The sequence below is a fragment of the Podarcis cretensis genome (assembly GCF_951804945.1).
Source record: "Podarcis cretensis genome assembly, chromosome: 9".
Lineage (NCBI taxonomy): Eukaryota > Metazoa > Chordata > Lepidosauria > Squamata > Lacertidae > Podarcis > Podarcis cretensis.
The window spans coordinates 80,196,342-80,216,504 of NC_137178.1; the positions used below are offsets into that span (position 1 = coordinate 80,196,342).

The 20,163-nt window shown below is 49.1% G+C and overlaps 1 protein-coding gene across 5 annotated transcripts in view; it reads right to left on the bottom strand.

Moving 5' to 3' along the window:
* LINGO1 (leucine rich repeat and Ig domain containing 1) overlaps window positions 1–20,163 on the bottom strand; it is a 728,722-nt gene that overhangs the window by 67,463 nt on the left and 641,096 nt on the right. Inside the window, exon 1 of one of the 5 annotated variants that reach the window (XM_079991598.1) lies at window positions 18,109–18,291. The exons of 2 other annotated variants lie outside the window; for them this stretch is intronic. In XM_079991598.1, coding sequence (XP_079847724.1) covers window positions 18,109–18,114 — 6 coding nt within the window. In that variant the 5' untranslated portion in view covers window positions 18,115–18,291. Of the gene's footprint in view, window positions 1–17,313; window positions 17,621–17,642; window positions 17,716–18,108; window positions 18,292–20,163 lie in introns of those variants that run through there. 2 more of the 5 variants (XM_079991602.1, XM_079991601.1) reach the window with 2 other exon arrangements.

Consider the following 20,163-nt stretch of genomic DNA (forward strand, 5'->3'; position numbering starts at 1 on the left):
TCTCGTGTTGCCACCCTCCAGACCTTTCGAGGAGGCGGCACACGAAGAAGGGCCTCAGAAGGTGATCTCGGGGTTTGTGTAGGTTCATATGGAAAGATGCAGTCCTTGAGGTATTGTGGTCCTGAGCTGTTTAAAGCTTTATAGGTCAAAACCAGCACTTCAGGGACAGAAGGCAGAGGGGCAGGCAAAAATTGCAGCTGCCAAAAAAGAAATGGAAAGAGGAAATGAAGGATGGGTTGATGGAGACAGAACAAAAATGAATGGGTTGATGGAGACAGAACAATAATGAAGAATAAGAGCCTCTTGAAGATGGAGAAGAGAAAAACGAAAGACATCCTTGGTCCATCATGGCCAGGATTGTCACCATCAAGCGTGGGAAACTAAGGAAAATTCCCCCTCCAAAGCAAGCATAGGCACTGGGAAGATTTTCTGTTTTGTTTGCTTTTCTGCTTTTACATGTTTTCATATTGCTGTTTTATTGGTTTTTACATTGCATTTTTGCTCCAATGATATACTGCGTTGTCGTTTTCTCAGACTGTACACTGCTTAAGAGATTTTATTTTATTTTTTACTATTAACTTGCTTGTAAATACCTTTATAAAAATATATAAATAAAGCTGGCAGTGTCCTTTGAAGGAGGGAGCAGAAGACAGAAGGAGATGTGGATTTGCAGAAATGGGGAGCTGAAGAAACCGTAGCCTGGGGTCAAGAGGCAGCCAGCAGCAGTTACTGTCTGCTGCTCACAGAGGGAGAGTGGGCAGAGCACAGGGTGGAGCACGAAGGATCCGTGCGGTTCAGTCAGGATTCTATGACGCCCTTGGCTGTGGTTTCTGCTGCCGCTGCTGCAGCCTTTGCAGTCTGGCCGCCCCATGGACACGGTGAGAGCCAGGAAGTGACCATGGCTGAAATGGACATATTGATCCAAGCTAAGCTATCAGCTCTTTGGCTCCAAGCTCTTAGCTCTGTTTTCTTGTGGCATTTGCATTCAGAATTGAGAGCAATTTTTGGCCATGGGTTTCCCAACAGCTGGAAACCGAACGCAACGCCATCCTCCACTCTGACAGCACTTTGGGAAGCCCATAGTTCAGCAACAGAGTGTCTGCTTAGCATGCAGGAGGGTCCAGTGCCAGCCCCTGGTATCTCTGGGGAGGACTGGGAATGTCCCCCTGCCCAAATCTCTGGAGAGCCCCTTAGAGACAGAACTACTTGCATTAAAACAACAACACCTGCTGCTATTGGCCACTCTGAGTTGGTGGGGAAGGGCAGGCTGCACATCAAAACCAATCCATCCACCCTGCCCTCCCTCCAAGGAGAGAGGATGGTCCAGGCCCTTTATCCTCACAAGAGGCCTGCAAAGTAGGCTAAGCCGAGAAGGAGCGACAATGCAGTAAGACTGCATTGCTAGACTGCGCTGTCCCTGGTTATTATGAGCTGAACTTAAGACTTTAGCTTGCTCTTGTGGCTACTTTCATTTTCTTATGCAATTGTGTGTGAAGCAGTTGATCAAGAAACAGCGGCTTCTTCTGAGCTTATGAAAATAAGTAACCCTATGTTATATATATATTTTAAAGGTTCTTTTTTAACTGTGGGGATAAGAAAAAACAGGTATGTCACCCTATGGTAAAATTACTTGTAGTGATCAGAGGGCCATCAAAGGCTGTCAGCCAGGAAGCCTCTGCTCTGCCTCCCCCAGTGGAGGCAGCCATGCTTCAGAATGGGACAGGGGTTGCTCTTGGGCTCGTGTCCTCCTTGTGTTGTGGCATCGGACTGGCCATGGCAAGATCAATGCTGAACTAGGTGGGCCATTGGCCTGATCCCGCAGGTTCTTCTGACATTCCATTTTTAAAGCCATCCAAGTTGGTGGCCATCACTGCTTCTTGTCCCTTGCCACTGCGTATTGTGGTGATCCAGACCATGCTTGGGACAATGTGCCTTATTTCGGATCACCACTCTCTCTTAGGCACAGGACATCCCATGATCCTGGCAGATTCCCTGCCAGGTAATTTTCTGCCTCCATGACCCAGTAGACAGATGCTCCTGGCCTTCCACAAATAGAAAAAGCTCCCCACTCTCCATATAGTTTATCTTCCATTCTCATGGTTGATGGCGCTTTTTTGCCCTCCACTTTGAGGTGTTTCTTTGTCCTAGTCCCCCCGCCCCCCCATATCCTATATTCCAGGGGAAGATGTGATCATTTTCCTCTGCTTGGCTGTACCCATAACTAACAAGGCATGACCATGCAATACACAGGATCTGCTTTCCGATAGCTCTCTGCATACTTGTCCAGAGCTCTGCTTCTGTTAGACAGTGTGGCTGTTCATGGGCATCCAGCCACGGAAATCACCCAAGAGGCAGGATCCCATAACTGGAGGAGAATTTGAACGTAGGCTCCAACAGGCCCTTTTTAAAGCATCCTAGTCCTGTCCGAGCAATCATTGGCTCACAGTTGTGTCCCCGCCCCCTTTTAAAAAAAGCTTTTTGAGGAGATGCAATCTTAAAAAGTTGTTAGCATGAGTCATTTAGCATTGCCCTTCTCCCTTCTAACTCCCCAGGGTCTCTGAAAGGTCATTGTTTCAGCCAAGGTCACCAACCATTTTAGGCCTGATTTGGGCCTGATCGTCCTGCCCCCCAACACCCCTCCCACCTTCCACTATGAGCTGCAGGAAGGGGGGAATTTGGTTGCACCAATGGGTGCATCCTTAGAAAACTCCTTAACCCTGGCTTTGGTAGATTTACGGAAAGAAAAACACACACCAACAAATAAATTTTAGAAAGGGGCGGGATTAGACGAGAACACACAAAGCATTTTTTAAAAAAATTGAAACTCCTTGTGCTCCACTCCACTTCCCCTTTCTTCCCACCCACCCACCCACGGCACCCCTGCCCTCTGCCTGCCCCCCAGAGCTAGTGTGTCCTGTGGGGCTGTTCTACGGCAGCCTCTCCTCCTCCTTGCCTGTTCCCCAGCAACTGCTGCGCAAGGGAGGAGGCCAGCAGCAGCAGCTGCCATGGAGAGGCAACAGGAGCTCCCGCACAGCTGCCACTGCCACCATTCGGGACAAGCGGCAGCTCTTCCTCCTCCCTACGTTTGGCAGCGACACTGGTGGGAGAAAGAGGGATGTTTCAGGATCAAATGAGAAGCCTGGGTGGCTTTTGTGATTCTGGGACTGTCTTTTGAAAACTGGGGCATTTGGGGGCGCATTGGAAGATGGCCGACAATACCATCTCTCCGACCCACACGGGGTAATTAAGAGGCTGTTATGGGAGTAGGCAGCCTCCCTTGTTACCCCAAGGAAATGGGGAACACTGCCCTTGCCTGCTGTGCCCATAAATCACCCCCTAATTCGAAAGAAGGGGGTGAGGCCCTAGGCAGAATGCCCCCGTGTGGACCTTGGCTCTCCTGGACGCTGTCTCTGATCGCGCACTAGTTGCAGCAATTTGGAATAATTAATTACAAAAGAAGCAAATGCACATATTTCAAGTGAAGAAGGGGAGTGAAGTCTGCTAATTTAAGTGACCTCTGCGAAAGAAGACGACGGGTTGGAGAAACAGGAATATTTTATGATGAAGATACACCAAAGGCTGCGTATGTTGACAACGGGACTGAATGGGGGGGGGGGACCTTTTTTACTTTCCTTCTATGTGATTTACAAGAATCCCTCCTCATTAGAATCGTCGGTTGAACTGACCCAAGCAGGATGATTAAGGTCTGTGTGGAGATAAACTTTAACCAAAAGTAAGCTTTATGGAGATCGAGAAGAAATAAGAGCTTTTGGGAACGGTGCAGCAATTAATTCGGAGTCGCCATCTTGCCAAAGGATTTATAGCCGGGAGGAAGAACGGACTTGTTTTCAGACTGCATTCCTAGTGAATCTCCTCAGAGGTTTTGAGAAAGGAGGCAGATTGGTGAAGATTAATGACGCTAAGACTGTTTTGATGTATGGAAGTGATGTTATATGGAAAACGTCTGGATATGGCTACTGGATTAAAAAAAAAATATCCACGCAGGATTACAAACTGTTCTAACCAGCTTGCGGAGATTATCAGAGGTCACAAAGAGAAAGGAAAAATATATGAAAATAACAACAAGAGATGTGGAAAAACAATAAGAAAGGACTGGATAGTACTGTGAACATCATAAGGTTAGATTTGTGGACATTAAAACAGCAGTAAGAAGCAAGAAGTTGATTGGATCCCCTTCGGAATTTGAAATATGGGTACCCCCAACAAAAATTTAAAATTCGGCTGTGTAATTTGGAATTTATGTAATTTGGTTTGATTTGATGTGATTGGTCGGTTAATAAAAAAATATTCTTGAAAATTGGGGCATTTGGTGGGTGTGTGCTCAGTCAACACTCAGCTACCATGGAACCAGACCACTTGCCCACACAGAGCCGTCTCCTAAGCGGCACTTGAACTTGGCGATCTGTTCCCAAAGCCATCTCCCAGGCAGCAGGTGGAAAGGAAGAGTCAGGGATGCCGGTTCTCTCTGGGTCTGCTCTCCAGCAAAGCCAAGTGGCACTTAGCAATGAAGAAAAGAAAAAAGAACAGCATCCTGGTTCTTATAAACCAATCCAGACTTTCAGACAGGAAGATATCGTGACCCTGGGATGTCACAGACCACAGACTTATGATGGAAAGATCACTGCACAGTACTAATGCATCTCATAGCCAAGGCGGGGGGAGGAGGTTTGTTTGTGGAATTATGGTTCAGGAGACTGGAATTTGTCTCCATTCATGTTGCTGTATCTCCAATGCCACATGGATTTCTGCAATCTATGTTTCTGGCAAATGTGGCACAAAGCTTCTAAAATCCTATCACTTTTTACCAGACCATCGAAAGCTTCATCTAGGACCTTCATTCTTACTTAAGATAATTTGTCTTCAGCTGAAGCAGTTGAAGACAAAGCAAGGGGATGCAGTGACATCCTTTGCTGGGTGTACCCCTTTGCTCTTTGTCCCCTGCTCCTGGGCTTGGCCACTGGGGGCCACAGGATGCTGCACCATTGGGGGTGGGGAAACTCAGGCCCAGGGCCCAAGGCAGCCCTCCAGGCCCCCTTCTCTGACCCTCAGGGTACACCCCCCCTCTCCCTAGGTCACATCCTTCGCTGGTCCTGCTTCACACCCCGAGTATTTTTGTCTACAATGATAAAATTAATATTTGTTGTGGCACCTGCTTTTGCCTCCACTACACTGGCGTGTGGCCCTTGGAAGCCTGTCCAGAAGGGAGTGTGGCCCTCAGGCTGCACATTTCCCCCACCCCCGCTTGACAGTCTGCAAAGGCACCTGCGTGGGCAATGAATGAGATATTGCATCCATCAACATCCATGAAACACCAATTAATTTTCGTTCCACCAAGGCAACTTTCCTAGCACCATGATAAGGACCCCCCCCTCTCCTGCACTGCCTTAGAAACTCAGACATACGAGCTCTTCACTACATGTATCCTTAAACCCAGGCTATGGGTGCAGCAGCAGAATGTTTAGGCATGATTTTTCTTCCTGCAAGATTACAAAGCAAAAAATAAAAAATGTGTATATTGTCAACATTAATATATTTATAATTCAGCCTCACATTTTACCTATTACAGTAATCTTTCCCCCCCCCCCAAAAAACACACACACATGAACTAATCCACAATTCACATCAGTGACAAATTGTTAATACATATAACATTTTTAATAGCAATTGTTAATTGGACACCACAAACATAAATGGGGCTCACTAGACAAGTGGATATCTCTCAGAATGCCCATTCCGGATTTAACTTTTTCAGTCAACTTATCAGCTGTGACAGAAAGTTGTGTAACATGTTCTAGGTAACTTTCTGGCTAGAGGAATGCCATTTTTTCCCCTGGTGAGCACCTATGGCTGAAGCATATGCAGATGAGGCACAAATTCAACTGGTGATGCTTATTTTGTCACTGTGTCTCTGAAATGGGGAGGTTCCAGCAGTTTGACTTCCAAATTCTGCCTGCTATCAAGCTGTCAAAGGTACAGAAACCCTGTCATTAAAAAGTTGTAACTCTGGGTGGGAGCTGGTTTATCAATAAGAACCAAACCAGAGTTGCTATAATACATTTAACTATGTTTAATGGTTTTGTGAATGCAATTTCCAAGCCTCTTGGCATACCTGACTGCGGTGTCAGAACAAAATCTACCACAGAGATATCAAAATTTGCAAAAGTAGGGGGTCCATGGCTTGGCTTTTGAAAAACAAGAGGTCTGCAACACTTAGGTGATTGGGAACCACAGCTCTAGAGGACCACAGATTCCCCACCCCTGACCTAACGTTTTAAGGTGCAGCTCTCTTTATTGTGGCATTTCAACATCCTAGAGTAGACTGCACTTCTTGTATTCCACAGCCATTGGTCCACCCACCAATTCAGATAGCCATGCTGGCTTGCTCTGACCCTTTCTTCAAGGTATTTAGCTTTGTTCATATGCCTGCATTATTTCTATTCTCCCCCCCCCCCACTCCATTTTAGGCCTCCTCTTTCCATTCAGCTTTCCCTCTCCATTTTCTTTCTCCATTTCTTCCCTCTTGCTTCAGCACAACATTTCTCATCTCCATTTCACTGCGTCTTCCTTTCCCTTCCTCTATCAAATCACTAACCCACGGCACCCCATGCAAGAGCAAGTGCAGACTCCCTCCCTGCCGTGCAGGACAGCGGCCAGTAAGTCCCCCGCCAGGAAGCCATGGGGCAAAGGTGAGAGAGAGGTCAGTCGGTGGGGTGTGTGAGATGAGCGCTTGCCTGGATGGAGGGATGTGAGGATGAAGACACTGCCCTATGGAGGAGGTGTTGCTGCCATTGCTGCTGCTGACCCAGATCCACATCTGCTGCCCCCCCCCCGGGCACCCCTGGAGGCAGCTGCCTCCAACAGCCTCATGGACCTGGTTGTGGGCTTCTCATCACGGGCCTCTGACCAGCCACTCTGAAAACAGGGTGCAGGACTAGAGAGGGGCCTTTGGCCTGAGTCACCTGGGCTCTTACGTTTTTATGAAGCTGACATAGATCTCTAAATCTTTCAGGTGCCACTTCGCTCTTTGCTGGCACTCTCCAAACTCCTGACAGGAGCAGCAGCAAATCCCTGTCAGATGGTAGTAAGTGAAATGAAAGTGTAATGATGCACCAATTTCCATGTTGTCGAATGAGGTGCGGCTCTGAGGTTAATATGCAGGGGTTAGCGGAGAAAACTTCCAAAAGCCATGAACTAACGTGGTCAAAACTGAAGTGTGTGTACCACTGACCTTGCAGATCATGTCATGCGGTAGTAACTGGAAGTGCCATTAAATAAATTACATTATAGATACAGATGTTCTCATCAATGGCCAGGACATCTGAGAAGAAGATGTGAGAACGACTTATACTGCTTTCTTGTTGCTTGAGGTTAATGGAGTTGCATTTATGCATACCAGCATTGTCATATCTGCAGATTTGACATCGCTGCTGCCATTTTTTAGAGGCTCCTATGATTTTAATTTACTTTGTTATACCTCTGCACTTTTTCTGCAGATCTTTACAGCGTCTAGTTTATTGTTTCATGTTTAACCTGTTACTGAAAGAGTTATTGAAATGGGTTGTTTGATATGCCAGTGATATTTCTTTTGCTATGAGTTACTGCTTATTACCTAGTTACTGTTGTATTCTTAAGATGCCTTGGGTGCAAATTCTCCTGCAGAGAAAAACGGGATACAAACTGAATTAGGATGCTCAATGGGTACCAGCCTTGCTGGCTCTGCTCCCCCTTCTCTGTCAGGCATTCAGGCCCCAGAAGACCAGATGCTGGGACTCAATACGTGACGAGAGCACCACTGTGGGGCTTTCCGTGGGCATCCGGGTGGGTGAAAACCAGTGTGATGTAGTGGTTAGAGTGTCGGACTAGGACCTGGGAGACCTGGGTTCAAATCCCTACTTGGCCGTGAAGCTCCCTGGGTGAACTTGGGCCAGTCACAGCCGCTCAGCCTGACCTACCTCACAGGGTTGCTGAGAGCATCAAACAGGGGAAGGGAGAACCTTGAGCTCTGCGGAGATAAAGCAGGATAGAAATGGTGGGAGGAGCTAAAGTAAGAAAGAACGTCCTTATGACACAAACACATTTTTTTACACCCTGGTCTGGTTTGGATGTCTTGACAAATAAAAAAGCCAGGTTAAGGTGTGTGCTGGGCAGGGGCTTTGCTGGGGAGGGGAGGGGGGTGGATGTGGCCTAGGAGCAGTTTCAATAGAAAGATCGGGGTGTGGTGTCACATTTGCTCCTCAGGCATCAGGCTCACCAGCCCTAACATAGTGTGTTATACTCTCCCCAGAAACAACCCCCCCCCCGGCAATCCCAATGTTTCTGACCCCCCCACCCCGAAGTGAGGCTATAGGAACCTGGGAAGCTGTCTTATACTGAGTCAGGCCTTTGATGCATCTAGCTCCATACTGCCTGCACAGGCTGGCAGTGGCCCTCCAGGGTTCCAGACAAGGTTCTGCCCTAGCCCTTCCTGGAGATGCCCCTGGGAAGGGAACCTGGAACTATTCTGCATGCTAAGCAGGTGCTCTACCTCTGAGCTACAGCCCTACAGCAATCAGTATTGATATGCAAACAGCATGCAAATCTGTGCCATACCTAGTGATGCCCCTGTAGCACAGGCTTCAACCCTGCCCAAGGGAGAAGAGACAAGCAGGTGGCTGTTGCTTTGCATCCTCTGCAAAGACAGGTCAGGAAGGATGAAGCCGACAGACGTCCAAGTCAGATTCATTCCTCACTGTTACATAAAGATGAAGTGAATCTGCTGGCATCGCTTATTCTGGAAAGGAGGCAGTCCCGGGTGTGGGCCTGTGCACAAAGGCCAAAAAAGGGGTGACTTGTGGACCATCGGATCTGTAAACCTTTCTCTGGAGCCAACTGCTTTTGACACTTCCCACCAAGATAAAGACATACCTCTAAACAGAGAGATTTCAAAAGCAAGACACCCTCTTCTCTAGACAGTTTTTTAAAAAATATATATATACTGCAGAATATGTGGACTATTTTGAGCTGCTCAATACTTTTTTCCTGATGAAATTTTATGTATGACTCCAAAGCTGGCATACTTCTATTCCAACATTATAAGAGCATGATGAAAAGAAGCCTGGGACATTTCTGATGTGAGATCTGCTGAATGTGAAGAGGGCTGAACCCTGGAAAGGGCAAAAGACTGGAGAAAAGAACAACTGATGATCAAATGCTGTTAAAGGCATGGGAGCAAGGGCCAGGGAAATAGTTGGCAACCCTAGCCAGGAAATAGCCAGCCCTTCACATACAAGACACACTGTTTTTCACAGGGTCAGAATAGTAGATCCAGTCCATCAAGACCCTGACTGTTAGGGCAGCTGCATTACCCAGTGGCTTGGGTGCTGTTCTGCCAATCCTCGAGTCTCTGGGATTTCACATGTGCATCCCTGAACATTCTGGAGAAGAAGGAAAGTGAGGCTAGAGAATAAAATAAAAAAATTATTTCTTTGGAAGTTGCAAAACAGGAGGGCCTAAGCTATCCTGCCCCACTCTGTAGCGATGAGAGGTATCATCTCTCTTTCTCTCTCTGCAAACTATTCCTGAGTTATTTCTCCATTTACAGGCATTTTCTGTGGAGCTGATGACCATACTCCCAACTGGAAATTGGCGTGTGGAGATGTTTGGCTGTATAGAAGAAGTGGTGGTGGAGGGAGGGCGGGGGGAGGATATACACGCCAAGATTTCTGCCTGGACAACAGTCTGGGAGAAAAAGAAATGCTTCCGACCACCACCGTCACCATCTGAGCCAATGGTCCCCAAATCATTTGGGGCCACCACCACTCTGGTTCCATCACCATAGCTGTCAAGTGTCCCTTATTTGAAGGGACAATCCCTTATTCCAGCGCCACGTCCCACTGCTGTCCCTTATTGATGGATGTCCCTTAAATGTCCCTTAAATGATGTCCCTTAAATTTCAAAGGAAGCAGCTCCTCTCCCTCTCTCCCTGCCAGCCAGGGAGGAGGGAGGCTCTGTGTTGCTTGGCAATGTTGCTCATCCAATAAGAAGTCTAAGAACGACTGGGGGTGGAGCTTGCATGCCTTGTGTGTGGCTAGTTAATGCAAGCTGAGGGGTTTTTTGAATGCTGGATGCCATTTTGTTGCATGTGCTGCTGCAAACTTTGCAGTGCTAAGCCAGGCCGGGGAGCCATCTTAAGTTGAGGCTGCATAGGCCTTGTGGTGCATGTGATTCAGATTCTATTCAGCTGAACCTCTGGTTACAAAGTTGGTTGGACAGTGTTCTCGAAGCTACCAGCATGAGTTTGACCAGACTGCAGGACGACAGTAAGACTGGAGTGCCTGGAACAGGTGAGGCTGCAGGTCCCTTATTTTGGCTGCTGGTCCCTTATTTTCAAGGCTGCTGGTCCCTTATTTTCAAATCTGTAAGTTGACAGCTATGTCCATCACTCATCCCCAGAGCCCCCTGCCCTACTCTACAAAAAGCATTATTGAGAATAGAAGTTTGCACAATCTACAAAGGAAGAAAACAGCACAGTGAAATTCAAAACAGGAACAATTAATTGCACATTTATCCAGCCGAAACTAGTGTAATTTGTTAAACAAAACTGATGAGCTTGATCCAGGGATACCAGCTTTTCAAAGTCCGATAGCCATTTACACCACCAGCGCCCCCCTGCTGCCCCCTTGCCTCTTAGCCCTAAGTAATCCCATAGCCTGTGGGAACCACTGATCTAAACCCAGGATGGTCCTGAAGCTGCAAACCTTGTCTGCTCCATTTTTGCCCCCTCTCCCAACTTGGGAAAAGGATTTGTAATTGATGCATTCTGTATGCTGTGTTTTGGGATTATACAGTCAATTAGATGATCTTTCATTATTACTACCAGACATTTGCAGTGACACCAGAGTGGTTCAGAGTGAAAAGGCAGACAGGGCTCCTGAGCCTAGAACAGTTGTGCAGGAGGAAGAATTTTGGCTGGGATATCTCATCCCACCACAGCGCTGGGGTGGCAAAAGCTGTCATGAGCCAAAACTCCTTCTTCCTACATGACATTCATGACAAAATTCCTATCCTCCTAAAGCATGTGCTCATAAAATTCTTACTCATTCTCAAAGGTTTTACAAATGTGGGTTGGGGGTGACGAATTGGATTGAGAATAGGCTTTTGACCCTCACCATTTTGCCCCTGGGGCGTTATCTGAAGGAAAGCAAGGCTGCACCTTCACTGAAGGGAATGTGGCCTAAATCTGCTTAACACCAGGATCCTACACAGCTCTGCTTGTTTCCCTAAAATGCCCTCAAAATGTTTTGGAGTACATTTCCCACCAGCTCCAGTCAGTGCAGCCAAGGGGCATGGGTGATGTAGCTTGAGGGCACTGGACTGGAGAAGGATACAGGACCATCTGCTTGGGGGGGGGACCTCAGGCCCATCAGCCCAATGCAGCCCCCACTCAATGGAGAGCTCAGATGGCAGAGCACGAGACTCCATCTTGGGGGCTTGGGTTCGATTCCCATGTTGGACAAAAGATTCCAGCATTGCAGGAAGCAGCACTAGGTGGCCCTCCTGGTCCCTTCCAACTCCATGTTTCTATGAAATCCTCTCCATCTTGCCTGGGGGGGCTCTTGCCCTGGGCACGCCAATGGCCACCTCAGTTTGGCTGGTTGGAATATGTATTGAAGCTCTGGAAATTCTTTTGGCTCACCCAGACAGAGGAAAGAGAGGGATGTGAGACAGTGTGGAGGAACTAGCCTACCATGTGGAGGCAATTATTACATGTGTTGCTCCTCCCCCTTTTACCTTGGCCCCACCCACTGCTGGCATGCAGCCCCTGGAAAGTTCCCCACAAGGATTGGCAGCCCTTAGGCTGAAAAGGTCCCCCCACCATTCTTGATCTACTTTGACACCAGAGTAGGCCAAGAGCAGTCCACCAAAGCCCTCAAATCACGTCTCTCCATCCTAGCTGAAAGCCTAGTAACTGAAAATGCCCCTGACTGAACTTGGATCTTTCTGCACGCAAAGCCCAGAGCAACAGAAGACAGAAAGAGAACAGAAACATCTGCTCTGGCTATTCTTCTTCTTCTTCTTCTTCTTCTTCTTCTTCTTCTTCTTCTTCTTCTTCTTCTTCTTCTTCTGTTTGCTATTTTAAAGCCCAGGGCTAGAGGCAAAATTGCTCCTTCTGGTAATAAAACCCACAACTGCTTAGAGAAAGAACAGCGGGTTGCTATCTGGGATCAGGGCCACCACTTTCAAACCACTTCAAGACTACTTCCAAAAAGGCATCATGGGAGATTTCTCTGAAGGAGCTGTATTAGCTTGCATGGGGGGGGGGGGAGTGTATGTGTGATGCTCTATGCAGTAATCTAATGGATTGTATGTTCATTTTCCACTCTCATCTAGGGAAGGAAGAGGAAGGACCATAGTTTGATGGCACACTTTTGGCAGGCTGAGCTGGGAAGGGCCTTCAGACAGGAGGTTCTCCTCGGCTGTGCTGAAAGTATCCAAGTGATGGACTGTGTGTAGGGAAAGTGGTAGGATCTACATTTATTGATTATGGAGTTTTGCCCCATGGAAAAATATTTGCATCAAAGCTCCCCCCCCCCATGTTTTCTTTAATTAGGTAGATATTGTTTCAGCAAGAATTGGATAGCAGGTGAGATGCCTGATCAGCACTGGGCACTTCCCTAAAAACACAGCACACAGCAAATTTGCTGTTCCTGTCACATACAACCTGAACTGAATGAGAAGAAGCCCTGGAGCTCTGAGAGAAACTCAGAAGCAGATTTTTGCTTGGGTTGGGGCTGCCCAAGGTGTTCTGCTGCCTGAGGAGAAGTGCAAAGTGGCACCATGACCTTCCCACATATAGAAACTGACCGCACTGGCAAGTGAATCTCATTTTAATATTGGTAACGGGACTGCAACGTCCACCTATCTCCATCGCTCCTGCGGGCAGCAGGCTAGCTATTGGATTGAGGGACAGGACATGAATCTCCCTGCTTGGTCCTCTAGGAGAAGGATGGAGCCACAGGGCTTAGGAGGCACAGCCAGGGGGCTGCCTTCACTTTCCCCATCACCTGATGCCTGAGATGCTGATCTCACCCTGCCTCAGAGCAGAGCCAGCCCTGACTTACATAGGCAGATTGTTCCAGTGCATGGCTCATGGGGTGCAAGAGGCAGCTGGCTCTGCCATTCTGCCTCTGGTTCCAGTTGGCGGACCTCAGGAAAACATAAGAAGAGCCAGGTTGGGTCAGACCAAAGGCCTTGCATGCCCAGCGTTCTGTTCTCACAACGGCCAACCAGATGTGCACCTATGGGAAGTCCACAGGTAGTGCATGAGTGCAATAGCCCTCTTCCACCCTGTGCTCTCCAGCAACTGGTATTCAGGGACACAATGCCTCTGTTCATGGGGGTAGCATGCAGCCATCACAGCCAGCAATAACTGCTGAACTGTACTGAGCCAAAGAAAGCCAAGTAATACATCTGTTGACACTGAATCATTAGCTTTAGGCCAACCACGGCTGAGAACTAATAGAATCATTTACTGTATTCTTATGGAACAGCAATTGACAGCAGCACAATGAAGCCTAAAGTCCCATTTTTAAGATGGGAAACACTGAGGCTCATAAAGCAGGCACAGAAGTGCAACCTATGTATGAACAAAATATCATTCCTGACGCTAGCTGTGTATGTCTACTACTCACAAGCTTCACTTTTCATGGTTACCATGGTTCAGCTGTTGGGAGTCAGAAGACCTCACCAGCCTATTGCAAATTATCCAAGAATCTGCCAGTAGATCTTGTTCTTCCTTCAGCCCAGGAAGATCAGCAATAGCAGGCATTGTGTCTGTCTATCATCCTTCTAATTGAGCAACCCTTACTAAGCATCCAAAAATCACTGCAGTTCCCCAGAGCAGCCTTTCCCCAACCTGGTGCCCTCCAGATGCTGTGCACTACAACCCCTATCAGCTCTGGCTAGCATGGCCAATAGGGACATAGGAGGAAACTGCTAGGGGCCGAGGGGGTCTTCACCCCTCTAATAAAATATTTGAGGCCCCCCCCAAAAAAGTTGATGCATGCACTGCATCATGTAATCCATTATGTGGGGCAGAGCTTACCCTGCCCCCCCCCATATTTTATTAAAGTTGTCACCCCTGGTTAGGGATGGTGGAAGATGTAGGCAAAAAAAAAATCTGGAAGGCACCAAGTTGTGGGAGGCTATCCCGAAGGCCATCTGAAAAGCCCTGGTATGCCTTGCAGTAGAATTTAAATTGTTGAAATGCAATGGTATATTGTGGCCGCATAATGCAATGCCATTCAGTATACTCTACAGCATAACCTGCAATAACAGCTAGTATTTTTGATAGGCAACAGCTTGTGAGTTGTCATATTTGAAGCCTGCCAAAATCAACAGTCGAAATAGTGCCCCAAGTTCCAAGGTTTCACATTCAAAGAACAAATTCAAGGGGGCCTTCAGCATTTTTCTTTCAAAAGAAGCCTGGTGAATTCTGGAGAGAAAAAATGGTGGGTATTCATTTCTGCTCCACCAGGAGATTCTTGGTTCATATTCTGCCTCTTTCATAAGCTCATTATACTCAGTAGGTGGCCCTGTAGGCAATCTGCTTTCTCTTTGCCTCAACTGCCCCATCTGCAGTATGGGAACAATAATACTTACCTCCTGCCTTATGCAACTGTTGTAGGTGAAGTGCTCTGGACACTCAAAAGAACTATATGAGAAACATGGGCACTGAGCTAACAACAGTTAAGCACTTTAAAATGTTATTTATTTCAATTTAAATATGTGCTCTCTCGCCCATTTAATTCAGCAGTTGGTAGTTGCTGGATTGTATCCTACGTTGGTGCAGCCATCATAGCAATATCATTAATATCATTTTCTGTGCATTTTCAGCTGTTTTCACCACTTCTTCATGTCCTGGGGTCTCCAGGTTACTCTCCTGCATGTCCTAATCCAGTCTTCCCCAACTGGGTGAGGTTGACCTCTTAATCCAATTGAGCTTTTTCACTCCCAGAGAAACCTCTTATCCTCAGGCCAACATGCCAGACTGGCCCACTCGTATGAGGAGTTGCCTGAGTCTTTTGCACAAATGTGCACCAGTTGCTGACATACACACACACCTTGTGTGTCAATGTGGCACATTTTCATTTGTCTGTCAGTTTCTTTGTCCAGAGGTCAAGCAATCTCATACAGATGAATACTTTTGAGTTGAGCTAACTCTGGTGATGGGGACTTGGCAAGCTTTCAAAACACACAGAGCCCTTATTCAAACCATTGCCTTCTTTAAATCTCTGATGTATATAGATCCAGAGTGGCTGGAGCAACTCAGTCAGATGGGCACCAAATTATGATTAAAATTATTACTTGGAAGCTCAGAGGCAGAGCACAAATTTTGCAAGCAGAAAAAGTCCCAGATCCAGGCATCCCTAACAGAAAGGGATCTCAGGTACCCAGGCTGAGAAGGTCCTCTGTTGGAAGTCTCCAGAAGCCACTGCCAGGCCAAACAGCCAACAATGCACAATGAGCACAATGTACCATGAGCTAACTCATCAGCTTTTAAGGCTCATGCACTGGTTGGCATCTTCCGTTTCTAGATGTCCCATTCTTAGTACCAGAACATGGCCTGGAATGCCAGAAATACAAGTAGTGCCACTGGGCATGCGCAAGGTCACTAAGCCACTGCAATCAGCCCACAGACAGCAGAGAGTGTCGGGGTCAGATAGCCAAGGGGCACAGCACATTCTTTGCTCATAGAAGGTCCCAGGTTCTATGCCTCAGCATCTACAGTCCAGGGGACCAAGCGATAAAATATCTCTTAAGTCTGAGATTCTGGAGATCCCAGCCAATCAGAGCCCACAGCACTGGGCTAGGTGGGTGAACAGACTAATCTGCCATATGGCAGCTTCCTAAATGTGATTCCTAGGCAGCTTAAAATCTCTGCACTGCACTGTGCTTTTGCTCTCCCAGGCTGCAACTGTTATGGTTTACATTTTTGATTCTTTGGTTTCTTCCTTGTTTGTTATATTTGTACTTAACTAAATCAATAAGAAGGAAAGGGGAGGGAGGACTAGGCACCTGCTTTGATAGTAACCTGCCTCCTTATAGTTTAGGACACCCAGGTAAACAATAACCTTAAACCCAGCTGGCTGCCGGCCTGGACACTGAGGTGAACTTTGCTTCCGCCGACCCTCCCAGTTACATCCAGCAGAGGGTCACCAATGTTCGATTCCCAGCTCTCTGCCCAGGGGCCAAAGGGCCCATCAGGGCAACCCTGAACAGGCCCAGCCATTCACCCTGATGCCAGGGGAACCCTGTGCAGCCTGTTTCTCAACCCCATCTAAGTACCTGCCCCTCCCCCTGCTTCACACACTTCCTCCCAAAGGCGATAAGGGGGTTCCGTGGGTTCCAGCTAAAGATATGGGGGCAATGGCTGTGCAAGGGATGCAACTCTCCTCACATGGAGACCTAAGGCTGGGGCAGCTGGTGTGGCCACAGGGAAAGCCAGTGAGTGATTTTGTCGAGGGGTGGGGAGGTGGGGAGAAGGAAGGAAGGAAGGCATTGTCAAAAAACAAAAAAACAAAACAAAAAAACAAAAGCCTCCAGCTCTGAGGCATCATCATCCAAGAAAACATTGTGCCTTGGCTGCTGGGGGGGGGGGCTCTCTCGACTCATCCTCTTGCAACTCAACACATTCCTGCACTCGAAAAGGACTGACCCCCAACGACACCCTTTGATTCTAGACCCCTTGTTTGGTGCGCAAGCACATCCAGAGAGACAGAAAGAGAACTGACAGGTCTCCTCTGATAACAGATCTGCCCCGAAGCACCCAGTCCCTTTCCCTTTCTACAAGGCAGTCACACACACAACCATCGTAGATCGGGACAAAAGAGAAAGGGACATGCATTGCATAAGAAAAGGCGACCCAGAAACGCTCACCTGGGACAAAAGACCCAGAGATGATGCAGAAGGGAAAGGCAACACCTCAACCCCCACGCCGTCCATTGCAGGATCCACCCAGAGAGATCTCTCATTTTTTACCATTTAAAACCCTCCTCCTTCCTTAGTCCAAAAATAATGCCACATTGTACACCCGAACATCGATTCAAGCAACACATACACAGCCCCACATCTGTTAACACGAACACACACCTGGCAAAGGTAAAGGGAGAAAAAGGCATCGCTAGACAATAAACACACCCAGATGTCACTCCCAAGGAACGCAGCTTATCCTGCATGTACCCCCCCCCCCCAAAAAAAAAAACCCCAACTATTCTCCTGGTGCATATATAAAATCAGCCAGTGCTTACTAACCTCAGAGCAAATTCACCCAAAGCCAGCAGGCTCCATAGGGCAAACCCCGAAGACCAAGGAAAGGGGGGGGTGATGGTGGGCTATTACTGCCTTGTTAACAGCTAGGAGTACCGAGACTGCATGCTAGGAGGCTGGCTGTGGACGGACTGGTGCAGACTGCCCCTCCAACATCAGCTCCCAGAGCAGACCCCCTCAAGCTCACAGCTGAACCCCAAATCTGGTGCACCCCCTTTCCAATCGAGGCAGGAGTAGCCCACCCGGTTCAATCAAGCTGGGGGGTGGGGAAGATAACAAAGCCCTAAATCGCGGGAAAGGCAGGCAACCATTACCCCGAGAATCTCAAAAGAGCCAGGAACCCGAAATCTCCACAGCCCCCCGCCCTAAATCTGAAAAGGATAAATACAGACACATCTAGAGCGGAGTTCTGAACGGGCAAAGGAGGATCTCTCCGCCCCCCGGCCGCCCCCGCACCTCTAGCAAGCTCTCCATCGCCACAGCATCGAATCTGGAGCACTGTGTAAAAAGGCAGCAAATGAGAAGCCCCCCCCCCCGCTCCCCTCCCTCTTATTAAACCTGGCTCGGGTTCTCCGGCACCAAACCAGGCGACCCCCGCCCGCCCCACTACCTATTACAGCGGAGAAGCACAATCCCCGGAGCCACGAATTATGCCTTGACAACCCCCCCACCCTAAAGATCAAAATCCGGACCAAGTCATCCCTCACCTTCGCCCCCGCCCCGCCCGGACCCCCCCTCGTTTCTCCAGCCTCCCCCCTCCGGTCCCCCGGCGCCCCTCACCTGCATCTTTCATGCTGGCCGCCCGTCTCCCTCGCCAAGAAATGGCATCGCCCGCTTCGCCCTCGAGCGCCGCCCGCCCGCCCGCCCAGCGCACCAGCCGCGCTGGCTCTCCGGCCGTCCTCGCTCCGCGCCCGGCTCCACTCGGGACTCGGCGGCGCCTCGCCCTCTTCCCGGCACGACGGGGCCACCGCCCGGCCCCTCCCGCAGGCCCTCGTCGGGCTCGCGCGCTCCTGGCACGGCAACGGCGGCTCCTCCGGGCGCCTGGCGAAGGGCAGGTGCGACGGCGCGCGGCCCGGGAAGAGCGGCGGCACACGGGGCGCGGGCGCGGAGCAGCGGGCAGCCGACGGGAAGCGGCGCGCTGCGCTGGGACGGTCGCCGCTTGGAAACGGGAGGGAGGGACGCGCGGGGAGGGGAGGGCGGAGGGAGGGAGGGAGGGAGGGAGGGGAGCCACCGATCAATGGGGCCGCCTCCTTCCTGACTGCAGGGAGGGGGCCAGTTATGCTAATCGCCGCCGGAACAATCCAGGTGCGCGAGGAAGGGGAGGGGGTCCCTGGATGCGATGGGGGGGACCTCAAAGGCAAAGCAGGAGGGAGCCAAGCGCGGAATCCATTCTCCGCCCGCTCGCCCGCTTTTTCCGCCGCCCTCCCTGTAATGATCTACTAAGCGCGGAGCAAGCGAGGCGGAAGGTAGACAGCCAAGAGAGCGGCGGAAGGGGCAGGTTGATTCTGGGTGTGGAGATCTCTCTCTCCGTCTCTCACAGATGGGAAGCCCAGAGATCTCAGAAAGAGAGCGGGGGGGGGGGGGTCTTCTTCTTAGGCGGAGATCTGCCTAAGGAAACGGTGGAGAGAGATGGGAGCGAAGACGAGCCTGCTGGATCTGGCCAGCATCCTGCTCTCACAGTGGCCAATCAGATGCCCCCGTGGAAACCCACAAGCAGGAGCTGAGCACAAGCGCCCTCTCCCCTCCTGAAGTTTCCAGCAACTGGCATTCACAAGCGTTGCTTCCTCTGACCACGGAGGCAGAGCAGAGCCATTGTGCTTGGTAGCCACGGAAATCCTTCTCCATGAATTGGTCCAGTCCTCTGTGAAAGCCATCCAGGTTGGTGGCCATCACTGCCTCTTGTGGAAGCGAGCTCCATAGTTCAACCGTGTGCTCTGTTAAGAAGTAAGCTTGTTAATTCTCTACACAGTCATCAGCTCTTCTCTGTTGTGAGAAGAGAGAGGAGGAGGGAGAGTCCCAGATTCCTCCCCCTCTGGCTGCACACCCTTGTTCTTCAGTGATGTTGGAGGGGTCCAAGACCATCATGAGTGTTTATGTTGGGTTGTCTCCCCCCTTCCACAGAAAGGTGTCTGCAACCTTATTCAGAGTTTTGACACCCCTGAAATTCTAGATCTTCCCCTGCAGCAGCCCTTTGTAACCCCCCAAGCAGAGTGCACACACATGCATGCACGCACACAAAACAGCACAGTTTGCAGGGCATTCAGAACACATCCCTGATTGGGCAGTGGGGAACTGAAATCAGCTAGACAAATGTTGGAGATCCTACTGGGATAGGGCAGGCCTGAGAAACAGCAATTGGGATAATTGGGAAATGGGGGCAGGAATCAAGTTCTAACTCATGGCCAATGTTTTCCGTCCACCTAATAAGAAATCCAAACTAAATATTTGCTTTGTAAATGGGATAAGGTGAAGTTCTTGGAATGGGCACATGGAGTTCAACTTTTGTTACGAGAACTGCAGCTGATCCCCAGGTCCAATGGAAGTGCCTGGATGAGCTGTTGCCAGCAGAGACATGGGAAATGTCTAATTTGGACAACAGCCGTCCCAATCTGGAACTCTCCAGATGCTTTTGACTACAACTGCCATCACGCTCAATGTTGTGTAAATGTGCTGCCTGGGGTTGAGTCCAAAAACATCTAGAGGGCACCAGGTTGGGGAAGGATGTCATGCAGGATGGAGGCAAAAAATAGGAACATAGGAAGCTGCCTAATATCACCTTAAGGTATTTGTCCACCTAGAGATGTCTACTTTGACTGGCAGCTGTTCTCCTGCAGA